The following is a 26,594-nucleotide window of genomic DNA, read 5'->3' as shown; positions in this document are numbered from 1 at the left end:
ATCTAACTCACCTATAACGTAAAGGCAAGGAAAAGTACTTCACAGGAACAAAAGGCCTCGTTCATGAAATGATCTTAGGCACAAATTTGTTCTTACACACTAGTTGGATTTTTAGCCCTCAAGCTTGACTCATAGAGAAGATCAAGAGCCTGGGTAAGCCCTGAATCTAGAAACAAATTCATTAAAGTGGCCCAATGTTTCTGTAACTAAATTAATATTTTTTACATGCGTAAATAAACTAGATAAACTGTGATACATTACACTCTCTCACTGTATTACTATGGATCTTGTTGACTTACAGAAAGTCTAGGGTCTACTGCTTTGAAAGCTGTGGCATGTCCAGGGAGTGGCCTGGGTTTACCGCCCCTGGAATCTGATTGGCCACCCTATTATCCTAAACTATGATTGGCTATCTACCAAGTCAGAGGCGGAACACAGTTTGAAATGTTTGACGAGTAAACCGAACTTTCGTTTACAGGCGCAACTGAGTCTTAAACCTGAGAGGCAGTAAAAATGCCAGAGTAGTGTCTAGTCTGCCAACAACCCAGAGAAGAATAAGAATATGATCTTGTTTTGATTTGGAGTGGTTAACCAAACCCCAAGAGTCTTTGGGGATTCCGGCTACATGTGTTATGCTGGTCTTGGCTCGCGACTTGTCATTCCCAAAAGATGCGAGTAGACTTTTTGATACACATGCTGTGGCAGTTGTTAAAAAACTTCTAGCTGTAGTAAGCTAAAAAGTTTCCCCTATCTTTTTTGAGATTCACGATAATGTGGTACAGGTCTGTCATCATCTGTTTGCTAGAAAACCTGTCGTCATTGTTTGGTTATTGTCAACGATGCTAACGATAGCTATGTAAACTTGTCTTGTGTAACTCTGTAGGCCTGAGTAAGTTTTGCATATCGCATTCATTCATGCATACATAATTAAATGTACCATGCAAGATATAAAATGAGATGTGTCATGCAACTATTACAGTATGAAAAGAAATCAGAACATTCAGGATTTCTTCAAAAGAAAGAAATCCAAAACAGCAGAGCAGGACAGAGCATCCAGCAGTGCTGGTCAGTCAGAGGATGAGAGCCAGCTTGACACTGGTAGGGATGTACAGCAGGAGCCTTCAGCTTCAGCTGTACACAGGGGTATGTAAAATCCTGAACTACTCTGAAGTGTGTGTGTGTGTGTGTGTGTGTGTGTGTGTGTGTGTGTGTGTGTGTGTGTGTGTGTGTGTGTGTGTGTGTGTGTGTGCTCATACTTTATGCCACCCTTGCATAAGTCAGTGCCCCACTTGGGCCAACCCACTGTTTGAATAGTTATCTCTGTCTTTATAAATAGTTCACCTATAAATGCAAAAGTCTGGTGTAACTAAGGTTCGCTGATTTTTATTTATTTTCCCATGCATAGATTATTAACTGTGAAACATCTTAATGTTACTATGGCTGTTGGGTAGAAAAAAAGAACTGTCATTGCTTTGAAAACGGCAATCTTTACCTTCATAAATACTTCATCTGAAAGTACAAAAGTTCTTCACAACAATAACATTGGCATAACTAAGTGATTTACTGAAAAACAGAAAATCCCATGTAGACTATCAACGACAATAGGAGTTATTCCAGTTAAAAAGGGCAGACCCATGCACCTGCATGAAGCTGGTGTCAAGGAAGGGATTTACAGGAGGGAAGGAGGACACGGAGAGAGTGTATTTTTCTGGCTGTGCACTTCCAAAATCTAGCTCACTCTTCCTCATCTATTCAAAATTACATATTGTAGCTTTTAGGTTCAAATTTTTATTTTTCTGTTTGCTTGTTTTCTTCTTTTTAGTTGTAAACTTTGATATAATGTAATGCGAACTGCATTGCATTTTAATGCACAAAATGTGCCATAAGAATTAAAGTGCTGGAGACATCTTGAGCCTCACCCCTCTGACTAACTGACATGCATTGGACGGCGCTATTTCCAATTGCAGCCCTATGAAGGAAATTGCCAAGGTTAACTATATGCAGCTTTGTGATACTCAGCCGTCATCGATGAGAAGGGGTTACTTACATTAAGCCAATCATTGTTATGTGGCTATTCAAACATCCAAACCCCTTGTGTTCCTGTGCTGCTTAGGTGAATTTTACAATCACCCTTAATTTTAGTAATGAATCAAATGAGAGTGCTCAGGAACTGTCAGTCTCACCAGAAAGCACGCATGAGATATTTCCTGCACAGGGGGATATGCTGTTATATTAGGGCAAGCACCTCTGTAATTGACTGAGAACTAACTGCTTCCACGGGGCTGAGAGAAAGCCCTCTTTGGTGCTCTTTGGGTTTGCAGCTGTGAACAGTGCGTAGGAGGTTGCCTCAGCTTTAGAGAATTTGGAAATCCTAAAGGCAGGCTATGGATGTGCCAGAGCCTGGGCAAATGTCTGAGGTAAAGCTGTGGGAGCAGTAGATAGTACCCTCCTGGGGTAGAGACAACTTCAAGGCTTCATTATTGCTTTTTTTTTCTGACAGTATTTCTGCATGGAAGTCACCAAAGACTATCTGGACTATAGGATTGTTGAGGGGGTCCTCCTCCTTTTAGTGGTCAGGTTGGTAAGCTTGAGTCAGTGTGCACTCTCCTGTTTGTAATTATTTTAAAACACAAACTTTTCAGGATCACACATTTTTTTTTAGAGATGTGAAACTTGGAATGATAGCCATAATATATCCTCAAAGAAGTTTGTCTGCCAAATCAAGCATCGTATCTACAGTGCACATCAACCTTGCTGGATTTAAGCCAAGTCTAGTTTTATCGTAGCCCAAGTAAGTTTTTTATTAACAAAGAATTGGGATTTCATGCGCCATCAGATTAACAGTGTGAAAGGTAGTGGCTGCCAAGCTACCCTCCAGTCTGGCTGAGTTTTGTTCAGATCAGAGAAAAGCAAAGAGCACCTGTCTGGGAAAAGTACACAGACTGCCAAAATGTCTCCATTCAAAGATCTGGTCGGATGCCTGGGGATAACCTGAGGGGTTAGGCTCTCAACAGTTCCTTGGCTGTTTCTACCAAAGAACTTACTGGACAACTGGTAGATCAATTTCCACTGTTCCTACAGTAGATTTGCAGCTTCGCATTCAACACGGGAGAATGGACGAGACAGGAGGCAAAAATTTGAATAGGACTCTGTGGTGACAGGTCTCTATGAGAAAACCCTTCACCTGCTTTCAAATGGATGAGGACTGCATCCCCCAGCAGTGTCTGGCAGTGACCAAGAGCACATGCAAGGTTTAATTGGCTTTTTTTTCTCTTCCTGTGGACATTTAGTGTAATGGCGACGGCGAATGTGCTTTTACAACGGTTTTATTTTCCTAAACCATTAACAAGCAGTTGGAAGCGTTTGCTGCGACTACAGCCTGCTGACAGAATGGCAGGGGGCTGCTTCCATTATCCCTTGACCAACCAGGACAGAGAGAGAGAGAGAGAGAGAGAGAGAGAGAGAGAGAGAGAGAGAGAGAGAGAGAGAGAGAGAGAGAGAGAGAGAACAATGAGATCACTTTTTCCACAATATATTCCTGTGTAAAAGAGATGTCCAATTAAGAAGAGCGGATGCCTTTGTGATACACAAACAACTTGAACATTAAATTCAATACAGAAACTGTTTGCATGTTCACGCGGCGATATAATGACCACATGTGAATAAACAGCTGTTTAATCTGAAAGGGCAGAGAGGGGGAAGGGGGAGAGGGGAGAGAGACGCAGACTGGGGGAAAAAAGGCAGAGGGAACGAGGGCTGCATTGTAGACATAAGCTAGAGATACAGCACCGCTGCCAGTGAAAGGGCTTAGCGATGGGAAGTGTGTGGCTGGCGGTTTTACTTTGTAGATGAGCCGTCATCTTCCGCCCCACTCTTTCACTGTCTCTCGCTCTCTGTGTCTCTGTCCCCATGGTTTGAGGAATGAGATTAAGTCAAGAACAGGGGGGACACAGAAAAAGATAAGGAGTGGAGTGGAGTGGAGGGAAAGCTGACACAGAGAGGATGAAGGAAGTGACACAGAAACCGATGGATCTGTTTATGTGTGTGATATCTATGGTTATCTACCCAGGGAGCGGAGCGAGAGGGTGGTTTGGGGGTCGAAGGACAACACAGTCAGACTGTCCGTGTGAAATCCCAACAATCTACAACCACTAATCAGAAAAAAACTGGGATGGTATATTACATTAAAATCAAAAATGAAAACAGTGATTTGTAAATTATCTTTGACCTGTATTACGTTGAAAACTATACAACAGCACATTATTTGAAGTTTTAACCCTTATTTATGTCACAATGTTACAATTTCATTTAGCAGACACTTTTATCTAAAGCGATATACATCCGAGAGTAAACACAACACAAGCAAGGATCTAGTCAGGAGACAACAATGCAAGTAAGTGCCAAAAAACTAGGTTCAAGTCCGATAGGACATAGGTGTCAATAGGAAGTCCACAAAGGCAATGCATAGGGTGCATAGAAGTTATTTCTTTTCTTTTTTTTTTGCATTTTTATTAAAACCATCAGGTGTGGAGGTGGTTGAAAAAGAGCTGGGTCTTTAGCTTCTTCTTAAAGATGGAGAGGGACTCAGCGTATCGAATGGAGTTTGGTAACTCGTTCCACCACTGGGCAACAACAGAAGAGAAGAGTTTGGCTCGTGACTTAGGGCCCCGTTGTGGCGGAAAGGCCAGGCGCCTTTCATTGGCAGAACGTAGTGAGTGGGACTGAGTGTAGACCTGAATGAGGGAGTTCAGGTAGGTAGGAGCCATTTTAGTTGCTGTTTTGTAAGCGAGCATCAACGTTTTGAATTTGATGCGGGCAACAACTGGGAGCCAGTGGAGGGATATGAACAGCAGAGTGACATGTGCCGTTTTGGGTTCGTTGAAGACCAGATGCGCTGCTGCGTTCTGGATCATTTGCAGAGGTTTGAAAGTGCATGCAAGGAGACCTGCCAGTAAGGAGCTGCAGTAGTCAACACCTGTACCAGGAGTTATGCTGCATGCTCAGACAGGTAGGGTCTAATTTTCCTGATGTTGTACAGGGCAATTCGGCACAACCGAGCAATCGAGACCATGTGGACCTTAAAGGGTAGTTTGTCATCAATCATGACACCCAGGTTTCGGGCAGACTTTGTGGGCATGAGTTGGGTTGATCCAAGCTGGATATTGATCTGCTGTTGTATGGATGGACTGGCTGGGATGACAAGGAGCTCAGTCTTAGATAGGTTAAGCTGAAGGTGACGTTCTTTCATCCATGCAGAGATATCAGCAAGGCATGACGATATCCGTGCCGAGACTGCAAGGTCATCTGGCGGGAACGATAGGAAGAGCTGGGTATCGTCAGCATATCTATTTCATACTTAATTTTGATTCTTGCAACATATTTACAAAAAAACTTGGGACAATAAAGTATTTACCACTTTGTAATTTTGACACCCCTTTTCATAAAACTTAAAAAGATGATTAGGGACTGACGACATCAAGTGATGAAGCATTTCAGGTGTAGCTTTATCTCATTCTTCCAGCAAACAAGTCTTAAGGTGTGCAACATTACGGGGTCTTCGTTGTCACATTTTGCATTTCAAAATGTGCCAAACATTCTCTATTGGGGACAGGTTGGAACTGTTAGCAGGCCAGTTCAGCACCTTCACCCTCTTCTTCTGCAGCCATGCCTTTGTAATGTGTGGAGAATGTGGTTCTGCATTGTCTTGTTGAAATATGCATGGGTGTCCCTGGAAAAGATGTCGTCTGGAAGGCAGCATATGTTGCTCCAAAATCTCTATGTACTTTTCAGCAATTAATGGTGAATCAAAGAAGTGTAAGTTACCCTTGCCAAGGGCACTGACACAACCCCGTATACCACGATAAACCCTGGTTTTTGGACTTGTTGCTGGTAACAGTCTGGATGGTCCTTTTCTTCTTTGGTCCGGAGCACATGGTGTCCATTTCTTCCAGAAAAGACCTAAAATACTGATTCGTCTGACCATAATACATGTCTCAACTGTGTGATGGTCCATCCCAGATGCCTCTGAGCCCAGATGACGCATCTGGATATGGTTAACATAAGGCTTCCTTTTGGCACTGTAAAGTTTTAACTCACATTTGTGGCTTTAACTATGTATTGTCGTCCTTGACAAAGGTTTGCCAAAGTAATCCTGAGCCTGTGTGGTTATATCGCTTATAGATGAATGATGGTTCTTGATGCAGTACCATCTGAGAGATAGGAGAGCACGGTTATTCAGCTTAGGCTTGTGCCTTTGCCCTTTATGCACTGAAATTCCTCCAGATCCCTTGAATCTTTTAATTATTTTATGCACTGTAGAGGGTGAAATATCCAAATCCCTTCCTATCTTTCTTTGAGGAACACTGCTTTTGAACGTTTCAATAATTTTTTTACACATTTGTTGGCAAACTGGCGGTCCTCTGCCCCTCTTTGCTCCTAAAGGACTAGGCCGTCCCTGGATGCTGCTTTTACACCAAATCATTGTTACAATCACCTGATGACATCATCTGTTTCAAATCACATCATTACTTAATTGTTTAACCTCATTACTAGCCCTGAATTTCCCCCGTCCCCACTTTTTTTGGAATGTGTTGCAGACCTGAATGCAAGCGTGGATGTATGTTTACAAATGAAATGAAGTTGACCGGATAAAACATGAAATATCTTGTATTCATACTGTCTGCAATGGAATACAAGTCAAAGTAAACTTAGAAATCACCGTGTGCTTTTTTTATTTGCATTTTCCATACCATCCCGACTTTTTCCAAGTTGGGTTTGTAGAAAATTGATGAAAACGAACAGGGCCCGTTGAAAAAAAGGCATTCCACTAGTCTATTGATCGTCCGCCCATGACAAGCTGGCCTGCTACCCCTTCTCCCACCCTCCTACACTCCACAATGTCAGGACACCCATAATAAGCCCCATTATTAACAGTGACTCTGTGCCGCTACCACTGGCAGAGGAGAGCCAGGCCTCATCCTCTTTATTACGATAATGAATTATAATTACTGTTGTCTATTACCCCAATAAAAGCCCTGTCTAAACAGCAACGCTAGCGCAACATCCTCTGCTGGGTAATTTATAACTCTCCACCGCCAGCATTTATCATTGTGCCCTGGCCCTCCAACACTCAGCATCTGCATAGAGCTCATAAAACACATGTCAAGAGCAAGGTGGTGGTAAAACAAGCTTGGTTTATATCAGCCAGACAGCCTGAATGACGGCATGCAAGTACTCTGATAGCACTAAAGACATAATACAGATACGAGACAGAAAGCCTCGCTGAGAGCCGAGTTAGCTCCCGCAAACATTATAAGGTTGGGAATTCAGACATTAAAGGAAGGGGGCTGACGGTGGGAGGTTAAAGCTACTTCTCTGTGCGTGGTAGGCAGGCACATGTCCCTCCTTCCCAAAGCACATACACATGAATCAAGACAGATGGATGAAGAAGGAAAGAGCGAGATGGAGCAAAACCAGCAGAGAGATAAAGAATGGGAGAGAGAAATAATGAGATAGACAGAAAGAATGCAACACCTGAAAACCATTAGTGATCTAATGGTAAGAGAGAGGGAACTAAGAAAAAAAAGAAAGAAAAAAAATACCCCACAATTTAAGGCAGGCGATAAATAAGAAATGAAAGCACACAAACACTCTGAAACCCAAGGAGAGACAACAGTGATTCGACTGATATGAGCTGCTGCTGATGTCTGAAGTCTCCAGAGTCGAGAGGAGACAGAGAAAGAGAGAGTGAGCGAAAGAGGGACCCTGACACAGAGTAAATCACAATAAATATTTATAATGATAAGTAATGCTGCACACCATAAATATTAAACAACCGTCGCCTGTGTGCATGCGTGTGTGCATGCGTGTGTGTGTCTGTGTGTGCGTGTGCATGTGTGTGTGTGTTTGAGTGTTGAACCAGAGCGTCCATAGGGAACACTGGAGTGGGGCCAGAGTAATACATTGACTCCGGTTGTATGCAAGCTGTGATCAGATGAACCATGAATATTAACCAAAACAAAGCATTTCAATCACATTATCAGATGCATGTTGGGCAATTTCTAAATCCACCCGGGAAACTACTATAACAAACATGCATAAATTCAATTAACATAAGTATAAAGAATTATAAGGAATTATATAAACACATACCTGGCCCCATACAGATGACATTTTAATATACATCACTGCAAAAATACCTTCAAGGGGAAGGGAACCAATTATAATTTGGCTTGTTTGAAATATATTCAAACTGTGTATTCAAAATTCAAGCTTGTCTTCAAAAATTTTTAGTCCTACCTTCTGTGAAAGAGAAGCTATTAGCAGTTTCATTTTTATTGTAAAAGTTGGGAGAAATGGGTATAGATATGGTCAGGTTTAGGTTATTTTTTTGTGAACACCTGTAGCAAATTAAATCGTGCAAACCCTGGTGGGGACGAAACTGACTAACGGACGCCTCCGCCTTACTTAAGTTAGCCGAGTTCCCACCACTGCCCACTAACTTTCATTGTGTGAAGTTTGCAGCTCAGAAGTTGCTGTATGTGAATTTACACCAATGAAAAAATCCAAAAAAACAAAACAAATAAATCACACACATCTTTGACCCGTATTCAACATGAAAGGTAAGATACATGCTCACATGTGGTTAGGATAAAGCATTCACCTCTATAACATCGTCCCCCTTTGGATGAGTTGTAAACTGACGTGGTAGGCTAGCTGGCTGGCTGCAATGTTGAAATTAACAACAGGCTTCAAAGGTCGTTATCTTTTTGCTGCTCCTAAAACTTTACTGAAAGTTGTTCATTTTTGTTGAATTATTTATTTGTCGCCTGAAGAATGTGTGCGTGTGTGTGTGTGTGTGTGGGGGGGGGGGTGCTGCTGCGATGGCCTAGCGGCATGTCCAGGGTGTCTCCCCACCTGTCGCCCAATCACTGCTGGGATAGGCTCCAGCATCCCCACGACCCTGACAGCAGGATAAGCGGTTCGGATAATGGATGGATGGATGGATAATGGATGGATGGAAGTTGGGAGAAACGTGAATGTGACTTCTGAGTGAACTCCTGTCTTTACTGAACATTGTTAAGGCACCTGATCATCCTATGAAACACACTTCTCTGGTGAATCCAGGAGGGTACTAGTTTTAAATATGAATTTCCCTTTGCTCTAAGATGGTTGTTATACATGAAAAAGAACAGAGAGGTTAGGTGCAAAAAAAAAAAATTGCAAAAGGAAGTAAAACTCAATATAACGACCAAAGAAAGTTGAATCAGTTCATCTGGATACAACGTTTACTGGCAGATCTGTTTCATCACTCATCCAAGAGACTCATCCAGGTGATGAAACTTAACTGTCCATAAATGTTGTATCCAGATGAACTGACTCAACTTTCTTTGATTTTCTTAGCTGGATTATTGAGCATGCATCAAGACGTCAATATAATGACAATTGTACTACATTTTGTGAAAAGTAACAGTACTAATTATACTGTTGGGAGTGGGGTTAAACAGAGTTCAACTCCAGTAGGTTGCATGTGGATGTATGAGCCTGTGTGTGTCTATGCCTTGGTGAGACACATTCAGAACTGAGAGGAGTTGAGGGACTACATGGCTCCTGGTGCTAAAACATAATTTGGCTGCCATCTGTTGCAATTCACAGCCCGCTCACAGCACTGGCTACCCTGACTGACTCACAGAGCTGAATCTACCCTATTCTGTCAGGTGTCGGGATTATGATGGTATGAAAGATGAACTTGGATCGTGACCTGGAGCAAGAGTGCTCTTAATGGGTCAGACCGGAAAATATGTGAGATCCTAAATAAATGAAAGGAGGACAGAACAGAAGTACACTTCAAGCCAACTCCTCATCATGTCACACAAAACCATGACCCAAAAGGGAATAACTCACATGCCTACCAAATTCAGCAAAATCTACAGAGAGGGCAATAATGGTGGGAAAGTGGCGGCATGAATTCACGTTTGCAGCGGCCTCACCCAGCACCGGTGTGGGAAAATGGCGGCACAAATTCATGTTTGCAGCGGCCTCACCCAGTAATGGGATGCATTTGATAGTAATATGCAATAGCCTATGGCCTATGATGAACACGTGGCATATCAGCCCCCCAACAGTGACCTGCCTATAGAGTATGACAGTATGAAGCAGAGGTGAGGCAATTTAACAGATTAACAAGCACCTCTTAGTATGACTTCCACTTGAACATTGAATTCAATGGCTGGTTTTTTACAACGATGTAATGTCCTTTAAATATCTTGATTTGAACACAGGCAAGAGTGAGGCAGGCGTAATTTGTTTGATCAGGCTGCAGCCATATACTTTATTTTCAAATAACTCTCAGCCATTATTCTATTACTCGAGCTATTATTCAGGTTCCTTTAAAGCAAAACTTAAATGAGTTTAAAGTACTGAAACTCTCAATTACTGCAGGCATTTTATTATCAAAGACATGCACACACCCACAATACACACACACACACACACTTTTTGGATAACAAGTGGCATAGCACTTGGCAGCATTGTCCCTGATTTAGCCAGATTTTGATCTTGGGGAGGTCATGTGAGACTGCACGCATGTGTGTGTGTGTGTGTGTGTGTGTGTGTGTGTGTGTGTGTGTATGTGTCAGCGGGTCAGAACAGCCAAGGCCCTCATCTGCCAGTGGATAACAGTGCTGTCATCCCCGTCAGTTCAGTCCTCACTGAGAGCCTCCACATCTCATTCCATTTACACTCTATCCACGCTCTGCAACCGTATGCTCCAGCGCAAGGCCAACATCAGCCTGACTTATCAGGTATTAGATTGCCCAGCAATCTCCATTTCATGAGCACACAGTCTATAAACACTATTGATTTTCACATTGTGCTTTTGCACTTGTATCTAGTGGGTAGTGGGTGTGCTGTCACAGGAATGAATGGTAATGAATAATAATGCTGAGTTATGGGAAGCTGGCCGGAGATTTTTCCGATCTGGCTAATCTAGTGCTGGTAGTGAGGACAGAGAGGGTGACTCTGTTTTGTGGTAGGACTCAGAGAAGATGAAATGGGCTGGCCTCAAGGACACAGAAATAACACGAGAAGAAGAAAGAACCTCCAAAGACCTGGGGGGAATGGAGCAGATATGGGTATCTATGAATGATTTTAGGTCCGAACCAAACAGCATTTATTTCGCTTCATGTGAATTCATGTGATTCAACAGCTCTCTAAAACAGAATAATGCATTAGGCTGTTCGAAGATGGCAAGTGGCTAGAAAAATTGAATGCAAAATTAGCCATAGTAGAGTTTCAAGTAAGTAGTGTGAGCAACATCATCAAGTCCAAATTAAACTTCAGGGATAAATTTAATTTGATTGGGTTTTAGTAATATTTCAGCCGAGAAGTAACCAGAAAAAATCAATTTCTAATCATTAAAGCACGTTCACAGCTCTGTAAGAAGCACTGGGCGAAGTTGCTCTAACACTCACCAGGATGCGTAGCAGTGACGTGCCCCTGGGAGTGTTCTCTGGGAGGCTGATGTTGTATAGAGGTTTGCTGAAGACGGGACGATTATCATTCTCATTGATCAAGTCGATGAAGACACGAGCAAAGCCCACATGGTCTGACATGGACTCATTAGCATAAAGCTGTAGAGAGATGAGTGGAGGGGTTAAACATCCTCATATAAAGACTGTCTCTATTACAATTGAGTTGGGTTGTAATTACAAAAGCAAAAAGAAAACAAGTTCCATATCCCACATTTTAGATGCTGTAGGAATAAAAATAGGATTTGGATTTGCTATTGTACCGATGTAGTCACAAGCAACTTGAAACAGACTTATTTCAGAGTTGCCGATGTTGGACAAAACAGGTGAGGGCGGGGTGGCCTCTGTTTCTGTACACTGAGGTGACAAAATATCAATTTCATTGTTCAAACAAATCTGCAGTGCTGAAAAAGTGATACAGCCCGAGAACCACTGTGTTGTGTTCAAACAAACAGGCATGAAACATTAAAACAGCATTTTATCATGGTGGCAAGAGAGCGCAGAATCTCAGATTTAAATATAAGGGCGGCAAGTGAGGCGGCATGGTGGCGCAGTGGTTAGCACGGTCGCCTCACAGCAAGAGAAGGTCCTGGGTTCGAGCCCCGGGGTAGCCCAAGCTTGGCGGTCATCCCAGGTTGTCCGCTGTGTGGAGTTTGCATGTTCTCCCCATGTCTGCGTGGGTTTCCTCTGGGTGCTCCGGTTTCCTCCCACAGTCCAAAGACATGTAGGTCAGGTGAATCGGCCGTACTAAATTGTCCCTCGGTTTGAATATGTGTGTGGGTGTGTGTGAGCCCTGTGATGGCCTGGCGGCCTGTACAGGGTGTCTCCCCGCCTGCTACCCAATGACTGCGGGGATAGGCTCCAGCATCCCTGCGACCCTGAGAGCAGGATAAGCGGCTTGGATAATGGATGGATGGATGGACGGCAAGTGATGGTCACTGACTATCAATGTTTGAGCCTCAGTAGCTTCTGCTTATTCTACTACCCGCTTGTTCAGAGCCGCTTCCTCAGACATTTACAATAATTGGAGAGAGTTCCTGCCAGATGACCTATGTGCAACTATTGCACCTTCATTTTGGAAATGTACAGAAGCAGCAGGCATTGAGGCGAGAAAGTTCGTATCCTTATGACCTTAAGCTAAGCTGGGCTTTTGCAATATGCAATCCATGCGTAAATTATAATAGAATTAAGTAGTCTTAATCACGTGACGTACTTGGCTCAGGGAACCAGTTGCAGGTGTTGGGAGTTGGACAATAAATGGAGACTAAAGTTTCCTTAAGTCATTTCATATCTTTTAAGACTCAACAACAAAACACGACATGGCATTCATGGATTAATGCACTGCGTTAATGCAGTCATTGTGAGCCTACTTGTAATGAATTCTAAACTCACAGAGAAACTGTAGCTACGTATAGTCTCATAGTCCAGCGGCACAGCCACCCTCATCCTGATGTCAGCTCGCCCCTGCACTGCTGTGGGAGATATGGTGAAATGGTCTGAATTGTTCCCTGTCAGAAACACCTGAAACATGCTGTTCACGCCCTGCAGAGAGAGAGAGAGAGAGAGAGAGAGAGAGAGAGAGAGAGAGAGAGAGAGAGAGAGAGAGAGAGAGAGAGAGAGAGAGAGAGAGTGGGGGGGGGTATGTAGGGACAGAGGGGAGGACAGCAGGTTAAATGGATGAAAGAAAAGTTCAGCGGGGTGGGGGTAGATGCTCTGACAATTCACCAGAGTGAAATTAAGGTTATAATAGCTACATAAAAAATAGGGCATACATTTTTTAAATAATTTTCATAACAGTCCTAACACCAGCTGCATTCACTGTGTGGCATGCACCGCAGAATTGCAAATACACAAAACACACACACACACACACACACACACACACACACACACACACACACACACACACACACACACACACACACACACACACAGGTACCCCTATGAATACACACAGTCTACTTTTTGTGCTCATCATGATGTTAGCTATCCTGACATTTCATAGGTTTTATCTGTGCACAAACTGTAATACAGCAAGGATTTATACATTTGATAGCAGCTGATTTATCTATAGGTTCTTCAGCAATTGATAAGGTCGTGCACTGCTCATTTCATGCCGGCTCCAGCCAGAGGAGGATCCAGCACCTTTCAGTTTTGGACCACTTGTGCTATAGCACCTATTTGCAATGATACCATGCCACCGGCGGAAAAATAAGCTTTTTTTTAATATTCCAAACAAAATAAAAAGCCAACTGCTGAGTTTGGCGTTTATAGCATAATGACAAAAATGCACATCTGTGAACTAGTTGCTTCTGTCAAAGTGAATGTGCAGAAGCTGAAATTCAAATTGGGTGTTGTGATGGCCAGAGCGTAATTATACCTGCTGAACCTTTCTCCATTTATTTGTGTCTAAATATGTATGGATTTGCTTGTAAATGGTGTGGTTGTTCACCTCAGGGTAGTGGGCGATTGCTGTTACAATGTGATTTTTCATGCGTGGTATGCCGGCATCTGGACATTTGTGTTGCACAGTGGTAATGACTTAGTTAATTAATTAATGACGAAAAGACAGGAGGCGGAGCTGGAGGTGGCAGAGTTGAAGATGCTAAGATTTTCACTGGGAGTGACGAAGAAGGACAGGGTTAGGAACGCGTATATTAGAGGGACCGCTCAGGTTAGATGGTTTGGAGACAAAGCAAGAGAGGTGGGATTGAGATGGCTTGGACATGTGTGGAGGAGAGATGCTGGGTATATTGGGAGAAGGATGCTGAAGATGGAGCTGCCAGGGAAGAGGAAAAGAGGAAGGTCAAAGAGGAGGTTTATGGATATGGTGAGAGAGGACATGCAGGTGGCTGGTGTGACAGAGGAAGATGCAGAGGACAGGAAGACATGGAAATGGATGATTCGCTGTGGCGACCCCTAACAGGAGCATCCGAAAGTAGTAGTAGAGGTAATGACTTAATTGTGCTTGAAAGCTAAAGTACAAGTTTTCATTAGAAGTTATATAATTTCAATTAGCACTTGGCAGAACATAGCTATTTAATAATGTTGAAGGTATACTAGCACCTATCAAGGCCATATAACACCACGGTGGCATCTAACTTGCTTGACACGCCCATTGGTGATATGTACAGGGACCTTACCTTTACAGTCCACCTGTTCGATCACCATTCTTTTGGTGATATGGGACCTCATGATGTCTCTATGGCTGATTGTTAGTGCTCTCTATCCTGACAACACTGATGCTGAGGACAAGGCTTCAGGTGGGGAATAAGCGAGGTTAACCACAATCAATGCCAGTCACCGCTTATCAGTCCCATCCAAGGGTTTTTCCCCCCCTTGTAATCTCTACATCTCTGAGCGATTATCCTCCCTCATTCTTCACTCATTATCTTTCTATAAACTTATCTGGCCCCCCTCCTGCAATCAGTCTTTGTCTCTCTCTGCCATTCAGGGCTGGGGTCAAAGGTCAGACTTTATCAGAGTGGTAGCTTTACTTTTGGTGACTTCCACAAACAGAAAACACACCCTCACCGCAGCCCAGAGTCAGTAGTGTACCGTGAGGTTTCAGTCAGGGCCTTCAGTAATGAGCTGCACCCCCAACACACACACACACACACACACACATTCTTGTATGGGTGCCAATACAGCCAACACAGCCACATACAAATACACTATCACGCACTATATGCACTACTGGATCAACAGCAACAGGACATCTGATCTTCAACAACCCCAATGCGCACCACTGCGCACTACAGCAGCTATTGCAGCATCAGCATCAGATCTTCCTTTATGTTACTCACCAACCAGATTGTTCATGCACAACACATGGCACAAAAACAAAAACAACTAGAAGAGGTCACTCAGTAGAGTGCAGATCTCTGCCAGGCGTAGCTCCCCTTCTCTGGTGCTTTTCTTTTTTTCACCTACCAGGGGTAGGGACCTTTATTAAACGACTTCAGCAACAGCATCTCTGCATGAGGGGCTGATGGGGCCTGGCCCCACTAGATGTCACCATTGCATGGCATGATCAATAATTCAGTGTAACAAGTAATATTTTTGAATGTTTTTCTCTCTTCAGTGTTGCATGGAGGTTGGGCACAGTACCTGTGGAGTGCCAGACTGGGGTGGTGGTTCCCATATTTAAAAAAGGGGACTGGAGGATGTGCTGCAATTATCGAGGCATCACACTGCTCAGCCTCCCTGGTAAAGTCTACTCTAGGTTGCTGGAAAGGAGGCTTCAACTGATTGGCAAACCTTGGATCCAGGAAGAACAATGCGGATTCCGTCCTGGCCGTGGAACAATGGATCAACTCTTTACCCTTGCAAAAGCACTGGGGGGGGCATGGGAGTTTGACCAGCAAGTCTACATGTGTTTCGTGGACTTGGGGGGTGCTTTGGGAGTATGGGGTACCGGGGCAGTTGCTACAAGCCATCCGTCCCTTGTATAACCAAAGTGAGAGCTGTGTCTGCATTCTCGGCACAAAGTCAAATGCATTTTTGGTGGGTGTCGGTCTCTGCCAATGTTGTCCCTAGTCTCAGATTCTGTTTGTGATATTCATGGACAGGATCTCAAGGCACAGCCAAAGTGAGGAGTGTGTCTGTTTTGGGAACCTCAGAATTGCATCTCTGCGCTTTGCAGTTGATGTGGTTTTGTTGGCTTCATCAGAACGAGACCTCCAGTGCGCACTGGAGTGGTTTGCAGCTGAGTGTGAAATGGCCGGGATGAGAGTCAGCACCTCCAATCTGAGGCCTGGTTCTCTACCAGAAAATGGGATTGCTCCCTCCAGGTTGGAGATGAATTGTTGCCTCAAGTGAAGGCGTTCAAGAATCTTAGGGTCTTGGTCACAAGTGAGAGTAGGATGGAGCAGGAGATTAACAGGCAGATTGGTGCAGCATCAGCAGTAATGCAGACGTTGTACAGGACCGTTGTGGTGAAGAGGGAGCTGAGCCAGAGGGCAAAGTTCTCAATTTACCAATCAATCTTCGTTCCAACCCTCACCTATGGTCATGAGCTTGGGGTAGTGACTGAAAGGGTGAGATCGCAGATACAAGGGGCTGAAAATAGTTTCCTCTGTAGGGTGTCTGGGCTCAGCCTTCGAGATAGGGTGAGGGGCTCGGCCATCCAGAGGAAGCTCGGAGTAGAGCTGCTACTCCTTCGCGTAGAAAGGAGCCAGTTGAGATGGTTCGGGCATCTGATTAGGATGCCTCCTGGGCACCTTCCTTTGGAAGTTTTCCAGGCATGTCCAACTGGGAGGAGACCCCGGGGTAGATCCAGAACTCGCTGGAGGGACTACATGTCCAATCTGGCCTGGGAACGTCTTGGGATCCCCCAGGAGGAGTTGGAGAGCATTGCTGCGGAGAGGGATGTCTGGAGTACCCTAATTAGCGTGCTGCAACCACGAGCCAACCTCGGAGAAGCGCCTGATGATGAGATGAGATGAGAAGTAATTTTTTTTGTTGCGCGTTTATTACATATGACCACGGTAGTGCTGTCCGATACATTCCAAATATCTTCCTGTACCTGTTGCGTAAAGGTCAGCACTTCTAGCAGTCTTCATTTGGTGAGCATGGGGCCGGCCCATCAACGTTCGTTTAACCAAGTGAGCAGTTGAAAACACTGTGTGCATGTTCAATGGACTTTCAACACTGAGCTGTGGGGCATGAACATGGTGGCCTCATGCTATGAGCCGCCAAAAAAAAAAAACATTTAGTAAACATTATTTATGGTACTGGCGTTGTTACGCAGCTACAAGCAACACCATTTAACACCATGGGGCAACAGAAGTGAAATGCACTTTCTATGCTACCAATTGAAAATGAATTCATTGATGGACTTCAACGAAAAGGTTTGCCCAGATGAATGATCGTCATGCATCTTTTCTTTTCAAGGAATGAACATCACTGGTGAGTCTATTTTGCATTATTACAAGATATGTTATTTTGGCTGTATGTTAAGGCCTGGGAGCAATGGGTTTCTCTGCTCTGAAATGTTGCTTTGGAAGTGTTATTACAGTTGCAGACCACAATGATCGTATACTGCTTGACAGAGATTAAATTGGGCCTGGGCTCTCTGGCGCTCAGCACCACCACATGGCACCTCAAACTTCATCAGGTGGAGTTGAGCACCACCAAAAAAAAAATCTCCCATCAACTGATTTATTCATATATTTTTACTCTGCCTTATTGTTAAAGGAATACATATATTACATGATGGCCATTCAAATAAATAGGCACTCATGTTTTTTTCTAGTTGAAAATGATGTTGCGTCATCACTTCCGTGGTCAGTGACGAGCTGACGATTGTATCCACCGGCTGCCGCGCCCGACTCCTGCAGGACCAGGCGAAGGCACACCACTGGAGAAAATGTCCGTTCAGTGTATCCGGTATTCCCGGTGTTGTCATTATGAGTTTATTACCTGGTGGCAACATTTCTCTTCACTGTGGCACAAGTGAGTATACCACGTAGTTCGTCTGGTATTCCAATTAAACAATGTCTCCTCCTATCAACATTGATATTTTAGCAAACTGCTGTAAACTTAATTAACTACAAGCTAGTGACCATGGTCATTCATTATCAAGTTTTTTTAGTCTTAAATCAAGGCAAACTCATCATGTCTTCAGACAGCCAAGTAATGCATTTCAGCTAGCTAGGTGTAGCAGTACTATCAGCAGCCAGGGCTGTTTTGCTCGGCTTAATTTTGTGACAGTTAATCAAGTTAGGCTGGAGGCCAGTAAGTGGCATAGGTGGCTAGGGATTTGTGCTGAAACCTGGTATTAAATGGGCACCGATGCTAAATTATTAAAAACCGTAGTATTGATAAGCTCCGACATTAACAGTTCTGCTACCGTTATTGGAGAAATTAAGAAAATAAATTTCCTATTTATTTAGGCTATGTAAACGTTATCCTGCACCTTCTACCTCACCAACTCCATTTCTAATTTGCAATAAGATTAAGACATTTGTCTATGATGCATTTTCGCTATATGTAAATTTAACCCCGGCTGCTTGATAACTTTGGATTTGTAATGCGATGCTGTATAACAAGGTAATATACCAGTTGTGTGAGGTCAAATGCCATTATTGATGATGTCACTCGTTTTCTGAAGGTTACTAATCACCGCAACCATGACAGGTTCTTCATCAGTCATAACTGTGTACAAAAAAACAAAAACAAAAAAAGGCTGATAGGTCTGGTAGTTTGCGAGATTAGCTGCGGACAGACACACACATATGACCAAACGCATAATTCCATCCAGGCTGCTGCCTGATGGAGATAACAGACAAGTTTCCACAGCTGTAGTGTTCACCAGTCACTTGCAACTTCAACAAATTCAATAAAGTAGAGCCACAGTGCACCACCTTCAATTCAATAAGAAAAATGTGCACACCAACATGGAGCTGAAGTTCCACCTCACTTGAGAGACTCGTGGCAGCCTTCTCTCGCAAAATTCATCCAGTAATTTAGTCCATTTAGGAGAACGTGTAAAGAAATGCAGATAATCTAAAATCCGCAAAAAAACAAAACAAAAAAAAACAAGAAGTGGATCAGCAAGATTGTCAGTAGCTGTGAATGCTGTAAGCCATTGTGCACTTAGTTTGCTCATAACCCACCAAAGCTTCAAGCTCAAAGTTGGTGATGACACCCGGGCTAGTTAGCACTGATAAATTGCAGGGCCCCTGGGGCGTTCTGTCACTATACGTCAAGGTTTGATTGGCTGATGATACAGTCACTCAAAGTTGTAATCAGTTTTCAGCAGCAGGCTTCAACGAAAGGCTAGCAATACTACTAGTGCTGGTCCAAGGAACTGCGATGCATTTAGATGACATAAGAAATCCCTGCTCAGTCCCAGCAGAAAAAAAGTGGTTGAATTCAGACACACTGCAGGCACACTTCAATTTTACTATGAAAAACAAATTATGATTTTGGTTTTGACAGGGCCAGCAGAGAAGGCCCTGATGGCCCTCACTGCCAACCACCGCCCAGAGTTCACCATCTATTGTGATGGTGTGTTGCCACCCAAAGCCAATTATAAAGACCTTAGTCTTATTCCTGTGCAAATCCATTTTGGTGGCAAAGCCGCTTGTGGCAAAAAAGGGGACAATTGATCCACAAAGAGAAAATTGTTTCAGAATTCAATAAACATTTAAACTGGAATGCTCTGTTTTACAGGCAAATGAGGGAAAGAGAAGTGGCTGAGCGGAAAAATAAACTTGTGACAAAATGAATATGAGAAGACTCAACTTCACAAAAAATGAGCACACACAATACTCTGTAACCATAAATTCATCTCTTCTCCCTATCTGAGTTCTCTATTTTCAACACACAACACTTCTTCCTTCAGCTGCCCCCCCAAGGCTCACCACAGCGGATCATCCATTTCCATCTCTTCCTGTCCTCTGCATGTCCTCCCTCACTACAGCCATAAACCTCCTCTTTGGCCTTCCTATTTTCCTCTTGCCTGGCAGCTCCATATTCAGCATCCTTCTCCCTATACACCTAGCATCTCTTCTCCGCACATGTCCAAGCCATCTCAATCTTGCCTCTCTTGCTTTGTTTCCAAACCGTCCAACCTGAGCTGTCTCTCTAATATACTCGCTCTTAACCCTGTCCTTCTTTATCACTTCCAATGCAAATCTTAGCATCTTTGACTCTGCCACCTCCAGCTCCGCTTCCTGTCATTTCGTCAGTGCCACCATCTCCAAACAATACAACACAGCTGGTCTCACAACCATCCTGTAAACCTTCCCTTTAACTCTTGCTGGTACCCTTCTGTCACAAATCACTCCTGACACTCTTCGCCACCCACTCCACCCTGCCTGCACTCTCTTCTGAACTCCCTGTTACTTTGAACAGTTGACCCCAAGTATTTAAACTCATCCATCTTTGCCACCTCTACTTCTTGCATCCTCACCATCCACCTGCCCTCCCTCTCATTCACGCATGTATTCAGTCTTGCTCCTGCTGAATTTCACGGTACTCTATCATTTAACTTCACAGAAACTGTAAATGGTCCTTTTGAAAGTGAAGAAGAAGAACTGCCTGCAGCAAGTACTAAACACTAAGCAGTTAAACGTTGAGCAGAATGATTTCCCAGCCAGTGGAAAAAGACAGGAGCTACGCAGGTTATCATTGTGAGTTTTGTGTGATTGGAAAGTAGGGGTTGACCGGCCTGGCCAATTATCAGATTTGATATTCAGCATTTTTATGATTATTGGAATCTTTTTTTTCATCCAATTGCCAATAAAATGAATTAATTAAAAAAACGTGCTATTTTGGCTCTGATGCAGCTGCTTCCCTCTGTCTGTAGTCATCACTCTGTGGGCTCGAGTAACGTCTGATTGGTTACACGCCACAAGTAATAGCCTATCAACTACTCTGCCAGTGATGGGCACAGAAGAACACATTTGTAGACTGGAGCAGCTCCAGTGGGAGAGCAGAGCTGTGTTTCGAAGGTAAGGCAGTGGATATTACCAAAGGTGCAATAAACATCACAATCCTCTACACTGAAGTTGCAAAAACACAGTGTCGATTATGTTATTACATTACATTACATCTTGTGATGTCTGTGATGACAAGCATGCCCAGTTTGCCAGTTACATCACTGAAAATGCCCACATAATGAACTCTGTTGCAGTGATATACAGTTAACTATTATGATATAATAGAGTTTATTTATGTAGCGATAGCAATATCTTGAGTAACGTTGGTGCCAGTACAACTGGAACTTATTTTAGCTACCATATTGTGAATGTAACATTACTCGCCCGTATGAGTTGGTGTTTTTTTTTTAAACTAAAAATGTTCCCCCTTTTTCTCCCCAGTTGAATTTTTGGCCAACTACCCCACTCTTCGGAGCCATCCCGGTTGCTGCTCTACCCCCTCTGCCGAGCCGAGGAGGGCTACAGACTACCACATCTCTCCTCCGATACATCTGTCAGCGGACTGACAGCTGCTACCGGTGTGATGAGCCTGATCACATAGGCCTTGACTGTCCAGCACCAGCACCAAAGGCCAGAGTCACCCAGCCGGCGGGAAATGACAGTGGAGTGGTCTAGCAAAGGAAACATCATTCCATTCTCCAGCCCCCCTTTCAAGGCCGATGCACGCTGGTTGGCTGCTTAGGTCACACCAAAGGACTGTATTTGGACTGTAAACTCGACGGTCGATCCTGCCGGAACCTGGAAGACACGAGTATCCTCCCGGACACCACCGGCCCACTCTCAGTGGCATGGTCACCAACCAACCCCCAGCTGATGATGGCGATAGGGGAGAAGGCTGTCATGAGAGGGAAGAAGTCACTTCGAGTCCAGGCTGGAGACCAGACGCTGGCACACAAGTTCTGGCTCATCAACATCCGGGACCCTTGCATCATTGGGCTGGACTTGCTGGGCCGCTGGGGAGCCCGTGTTAATGTGTCAGGGGCAACCATCACCCTTGACATGAAGACTGTGGCGCTCCAGTCTGGTTGGGAGAGGAACAGACCCAAAGATCAGTGAGCCAGTGGCCAAGCAGCCGCTGCCCAGTAGGCACAGAGCCCCTGTGCTTCTTTGCCCCAGCAGCCCAGACCAACGTCCAAACTGTCTGCCAGCACACCCACCACCAGTAGCCTTGCACCACCCAACCTGCCTCAGCCCTGACCGCCGAGCCTGCCATCCTACCCTCCACTGAGACTACTGAGGCCATACGTGACTTATGGCAGCGTGGCAGTAACGGCCTTGACCCACAGCAGCGCCACCAGTTAAAATGCTTCCTCAATGACTATACGGACAACTTCGCTGCTACAGACGAAGACTGCAGACAGACTGGGCTGGTCCAGCATGCCATCAAGACCGGCCATGCCCAGCCCATCCATCTGTGACCCCATCGGCTGGCCCTCGCTAAGTGACAGGTGGCGAGGGACAAAATGCATGAGATGCCTGCTGCTGGGGTGATTGAGCCTTCCAACAGCCTATGGGCAGCTCTGGCTGTCTTGGTGAGGAAGAAGAATGGCGGCCGGCGGTTCTGTGTGGACTATTGATGCCTTAATGCTGTCACAAAAAAGGACAATTACCTGCTCCTTCAAATCGGCGATGCCCTTGACCACATCATGGGGTCCAGCTGGTTCAGCTCCCTTGACCTGCACAGCAGCTACTGGCAGGTGGAGCTGGCCCCTGACATGAGATCTAAGACTGCCTTCACCGTCGGGCAGGGTTTGTGCCAGTTCCACATCATGCCGTTCGGTCTCTGCAACGCACTGGCTATGTTTGAGTGGCTAATGGAGAGGTTGCTAATGGATGTACCCCAGAGCCATCGAGTCCTGCGATGACCTGCTGATACACGCCAACAACTTCAATGAAGCCTTGTCCAACCACAGTGAGGTCCTCACCACCCACTGTCAGCCAGGCTGTGGCTGAACCCTGTCAAGTGTCACCTGGTGATGAGGGAGACAAAGTTCCTGGGCCACGTTGTCAGTGAGCACGGTTTAACCACCAACCCAGCTAAGGTGGCTACTGTCCTAGACTGGCCAATCCCTGCTAACGTCAGTGAGCAGCAACGTTTCCTGGGCCTGGTGTCATACTACCTCCATTTCGTCCGGGACTTTATCACCATCGCCAGTCCACTCCACCGCTTCACCGACAAGGGCCGGCCATTCGACTCAGACAATGCCTGTACTGCAGCCTTCACCCAACTCAAGGCGGCTCTCACCAAAGCCCCAGTCTTGGCCTTCCCTGATGCCCAAAAGTCCTCCGTGGCTGATACTGATGCCAGCAGTATGGGGATCGGAGCTGTCCGCTCCCAGCGGGGAGGAGACAGGGAGCATGTCGTGGCCTACTTCAGTTGCACCCTGAGTCGGGCAGAAAAGAACTATTGCATCACCCAATGCAAGCTAATGGCAGTGGTTCTGGCAGTACAACACTTCCAGCTGTATTTGCACGGCAGCCACTTCCTCATCTACACCAACCATGCCTCACTTATCTGGCTCCTGAACTTTAAACACCCGGAGGGCCAGGTGTCATGATGGCTAGAGGCCCTTCAAGGGTATGACTTTGAAACCCAGCATCGGGCGGGGGAACATCATGACAACGCCGACATGCTCTCCTGGCACCCCTGTATGGCATTGGAGTGTCACTACTGCCAGCAGCAAGATGAGCAGAGCCAGACAATGCCGACGGTAGCAGTTGTCCAGACCGCTGGTTCCCATTGACTATGCAGCAACTAAGGCTGCAGTAGGAGGCATGACTTTAAAAAAAAAAAAAAAAAATCTCCCTTTTTCTCTCCAATTGTACTTGGCCAATTACCCCACTCTTCTGAGCCATCCCGGTCACTGTTCCACCACATGCCTCCTCTGATACATGTGGAGTCGCCAGCCACTTCTTTTCACCTGACAGTGAGGAGTTTTGCCAGGGAGACGTAGCATATGGGAGGATCACACTATTTCCCCCAGTCCCCCCCCCCCAAAAAAAGGCGCCCCGACCAACCAGAGGAGGCGCTAGTGCAGCGACCATGACACATACCCATATCTGGCTTCCCACCTGCAGACATGCCCAATCGTGTCTGTAGGGACACCCAGTCAAGCTGGAGGTAACGTGGGGATTCCAACTGGCAATCCCTGTGTTGGTAGGCAATGAAATAGACTGCTGTGCTACCCAGATGCCCAGCAGGAGGCAGACTTGACCCTGTCACTGGTGAGGGGCTGGCTGGAGATGGGGCAGCGCCCCGAGTGGACAGAGGTGTCAGCTCTTTGGCCCTAAGTAAAGGCCTACCAATCTCAATGGGGCAACTCTGAGCTCTATGACGGGTTGGTGTACTGGAGGTGGCAGGCTCCTGGATGAAGGAGTGACCTCTTGCAGCTATTGCTGCCCTGTGTGCTCTGTCCCTTGGTTCTCCAGAAGGTCCATGGCTTGTTGGTGGTGGGGCACTACAGGAACGCCAAGACCCTCCACCGCGGTTCTACTGGCATGGCTGACAATGAAATGTGGAGTTGCCTGTGCACTGCTGCAACTTTTTCCACCATCCAGAAGGGACCGACCCAGCGCTAACCACGCCCCACTGCAGCAGTACTTGGTGGGGGGCCCAATGTAGCAAGCAGAGGTGGACAGAGGTGACTTTCCCTGTCAATGACTCCAGCAACCACTACATCCTCGTGGCTATGGACTGCTGCACAAAGTGGCCAGAGGCGTATGCAGTGCTGGATCAGAGGGCCACCACAACAGTAGAGAGGCTAGTGGTGATGTTCGCCCGCTTCAGAGTTCCCGCCAAGCACCACAGCAACTAGGGGTGGTACTTTGAGTCCCAGGTCTTTAGTGAGGTCTGCCAGCAGCTGGGGGTGAAGAAGACGAGAATGACAATGCTCTATCCTTAAAGTGACAGGCAGGTGGAGCGGTTCAACTACATCCTGGCCACCCAGCTTGCCATCCTCACCAGCCAACACCAGCGGGACAGGGACCGCCACCTGCTCCTGGTCCTGTGATCCTACTTGACTGCTGTATGTTCTACTGGACTGCTGCATGCCCGCTGCCCTCATGTTTGGGTGGGAGCTCCAGACACCGGTGGACTTGGCGTTAGGCGTCCTGCCTGAGCCTGAGATAGGCAGGGGGGAAAGAAATTGACTACCTCCGGAGACTTAGGGATCACCTGCAGGTGGTCCACAACTACACCTGCTGGGCCCAAGCCAACTCTGGAGTGCAGCAGAAGAGGGCCTATGACACACGGTGCCTTGGGCAGGTAATTGTGTGAGGGGACAAGGTATGGGTGTATTGTTTCGTTAACAACAAAGGGATTCCCCCCAAACTTTGCAGCCACTGGCAGGGGCCCGGCGAGGTCGTGGGCCAACTGTCTGAGGTGGTGTCGCGGGTGTGGATGCCTGGCCAGAGGCGCATGGTTGTGCTGCACCAGGAGCCATATTGCCTCCTTGCTCTGCCTGTTGTTGGGGCCGGGGACAACAGTAGCACCCCATGCACTGATCAGTGTGTCTATCCCCTAGTTGCGCTTCCTGTGAGCCCCAGGCAGCCTGTTCGCCAGCAATGGCACCCTGGACATTTGAGGGACTATGTATTGGGTGATGGGGTCACTGAAGACAACTGATCCCTCAGGTGGGAACTATGCAGCGACTGGAGGAGGCAGTCGTTCTGACTGATAGCGGCTCTGCGTGCACAGAGCCTCATTATTAATGCTCAGGTTAAAATTGTGTTTTAGTTCATGTTTTGGTTGTTGTGTTGTTTGTTTGAGGGTTCGACTTGACTGGGTAGATGTGTTTTTAATGATTGACCTCGGGGGGGAAAGGCATTGTTCGGCAATGATTTTGGGGGCAAAAATAAAAGCGCACTCCCAGGATCGTGCGGTGTATGGGACACGGGAGCTGCCATTAAAATGAGATCCCTACCTCTTGCCTCCTTCTTTCACGCCAGCTTGCCACAATATGCTTAAAGGCATTTCAACAAAGTTTTGTGTTGGAGTTTGTGTTACTGACACCAAGATTTTATTTTTACTGCAAATGTAAACTGGTTCCAAATATCAGTTATCGGTCTCCTTGATTACTAATTATCAGTATCGGCCCTGAAAAAAAAAATCAGTCAACCCCTATTGGAAAGTGACATAATGGAAAAATAATAGTGACCTAAATAGGAGATGATGAAGGTCCTTGATGATTACAATGGTTGTCTGCTTTTAAACCAATACAACTGTCGAGGACAGTTTCTAATAGCCATGGCAATTAAAATTGTTATTATTGTAGGCTAACATTAATATTGTTATGATATAGCAGTCACTGTACGGTATGGATAGTGCTCTATGCATGTGATATCTAACATTTTAGATCGTGCACAAGGAATCGATACAGGAATCAATCATGGTTTTCAAATCGTCAAATTAATTTTTGATAGCGTTTAACAAAGTGTTTCCAATCTTCCTCTCTCAGTTGCTTCTCAGTTTAGCAGCCTTAATATCTGATACGACAAGCTTGATAGACAAATCTAAACCAAATCAAGTTGAGAATGATATAAAATCACGAAGTTGATTCCTTCAGCAGAGAAATCGTCCTGAGATATGTCCTGTCCTCATTATCAGCTCCGAGCTGGC

At 45.4% G+C, this 26,594-nt stretch overlaps 1 protein-coding gene across 1 annotated transcript in view; it reads right to left on the bottom strand.

Moving 5' to 3' along the window:
- The window catches only part of cdh23 (cadherin-related 23), a 330,925-nt gene that overhangs the window by 103,756 nt on the left and 200,575 nt on the right, over window positions 1-26,594 (bottom strand). Inside the window, exons 12-13 of the mRNA XM_056291725.1 lie at window positions 12,921-13,070; window positions 11,472-11,630 (exon numbers count right to left, since the gene is read on the bottom strand). Coding sequence (XP_056147700.1) covers window positions 11,472-11,630; window positions 12,921-13,070 — 309 coding nt within the window. The remainder of the gene's footprint in view (window positions 1-11,471; window positions 11,631-12,920; window positions 13,071-26,594) is intronic.

The sequence above is a fragment of the Lampris incognitus genome, chromosome 13 (genome assembly GCF_029633865.1).
Source record: "Lampris incognitus isolate fLamInc1 chromosome 13, fLamInc1.hap2, whole genome shotgun sequence".
Lineage (NCBI taxonomy): Eukaryota > Metazoa > Chordata > Actinopteri > Lampriformes > Lampridae > Lampris > Lampris incognitus.
The sequence above is the reverse complement of the archived record's forward strand: the minus strand, read 5'-3'. Positions and strand labels throughout refer to the sequence as shown.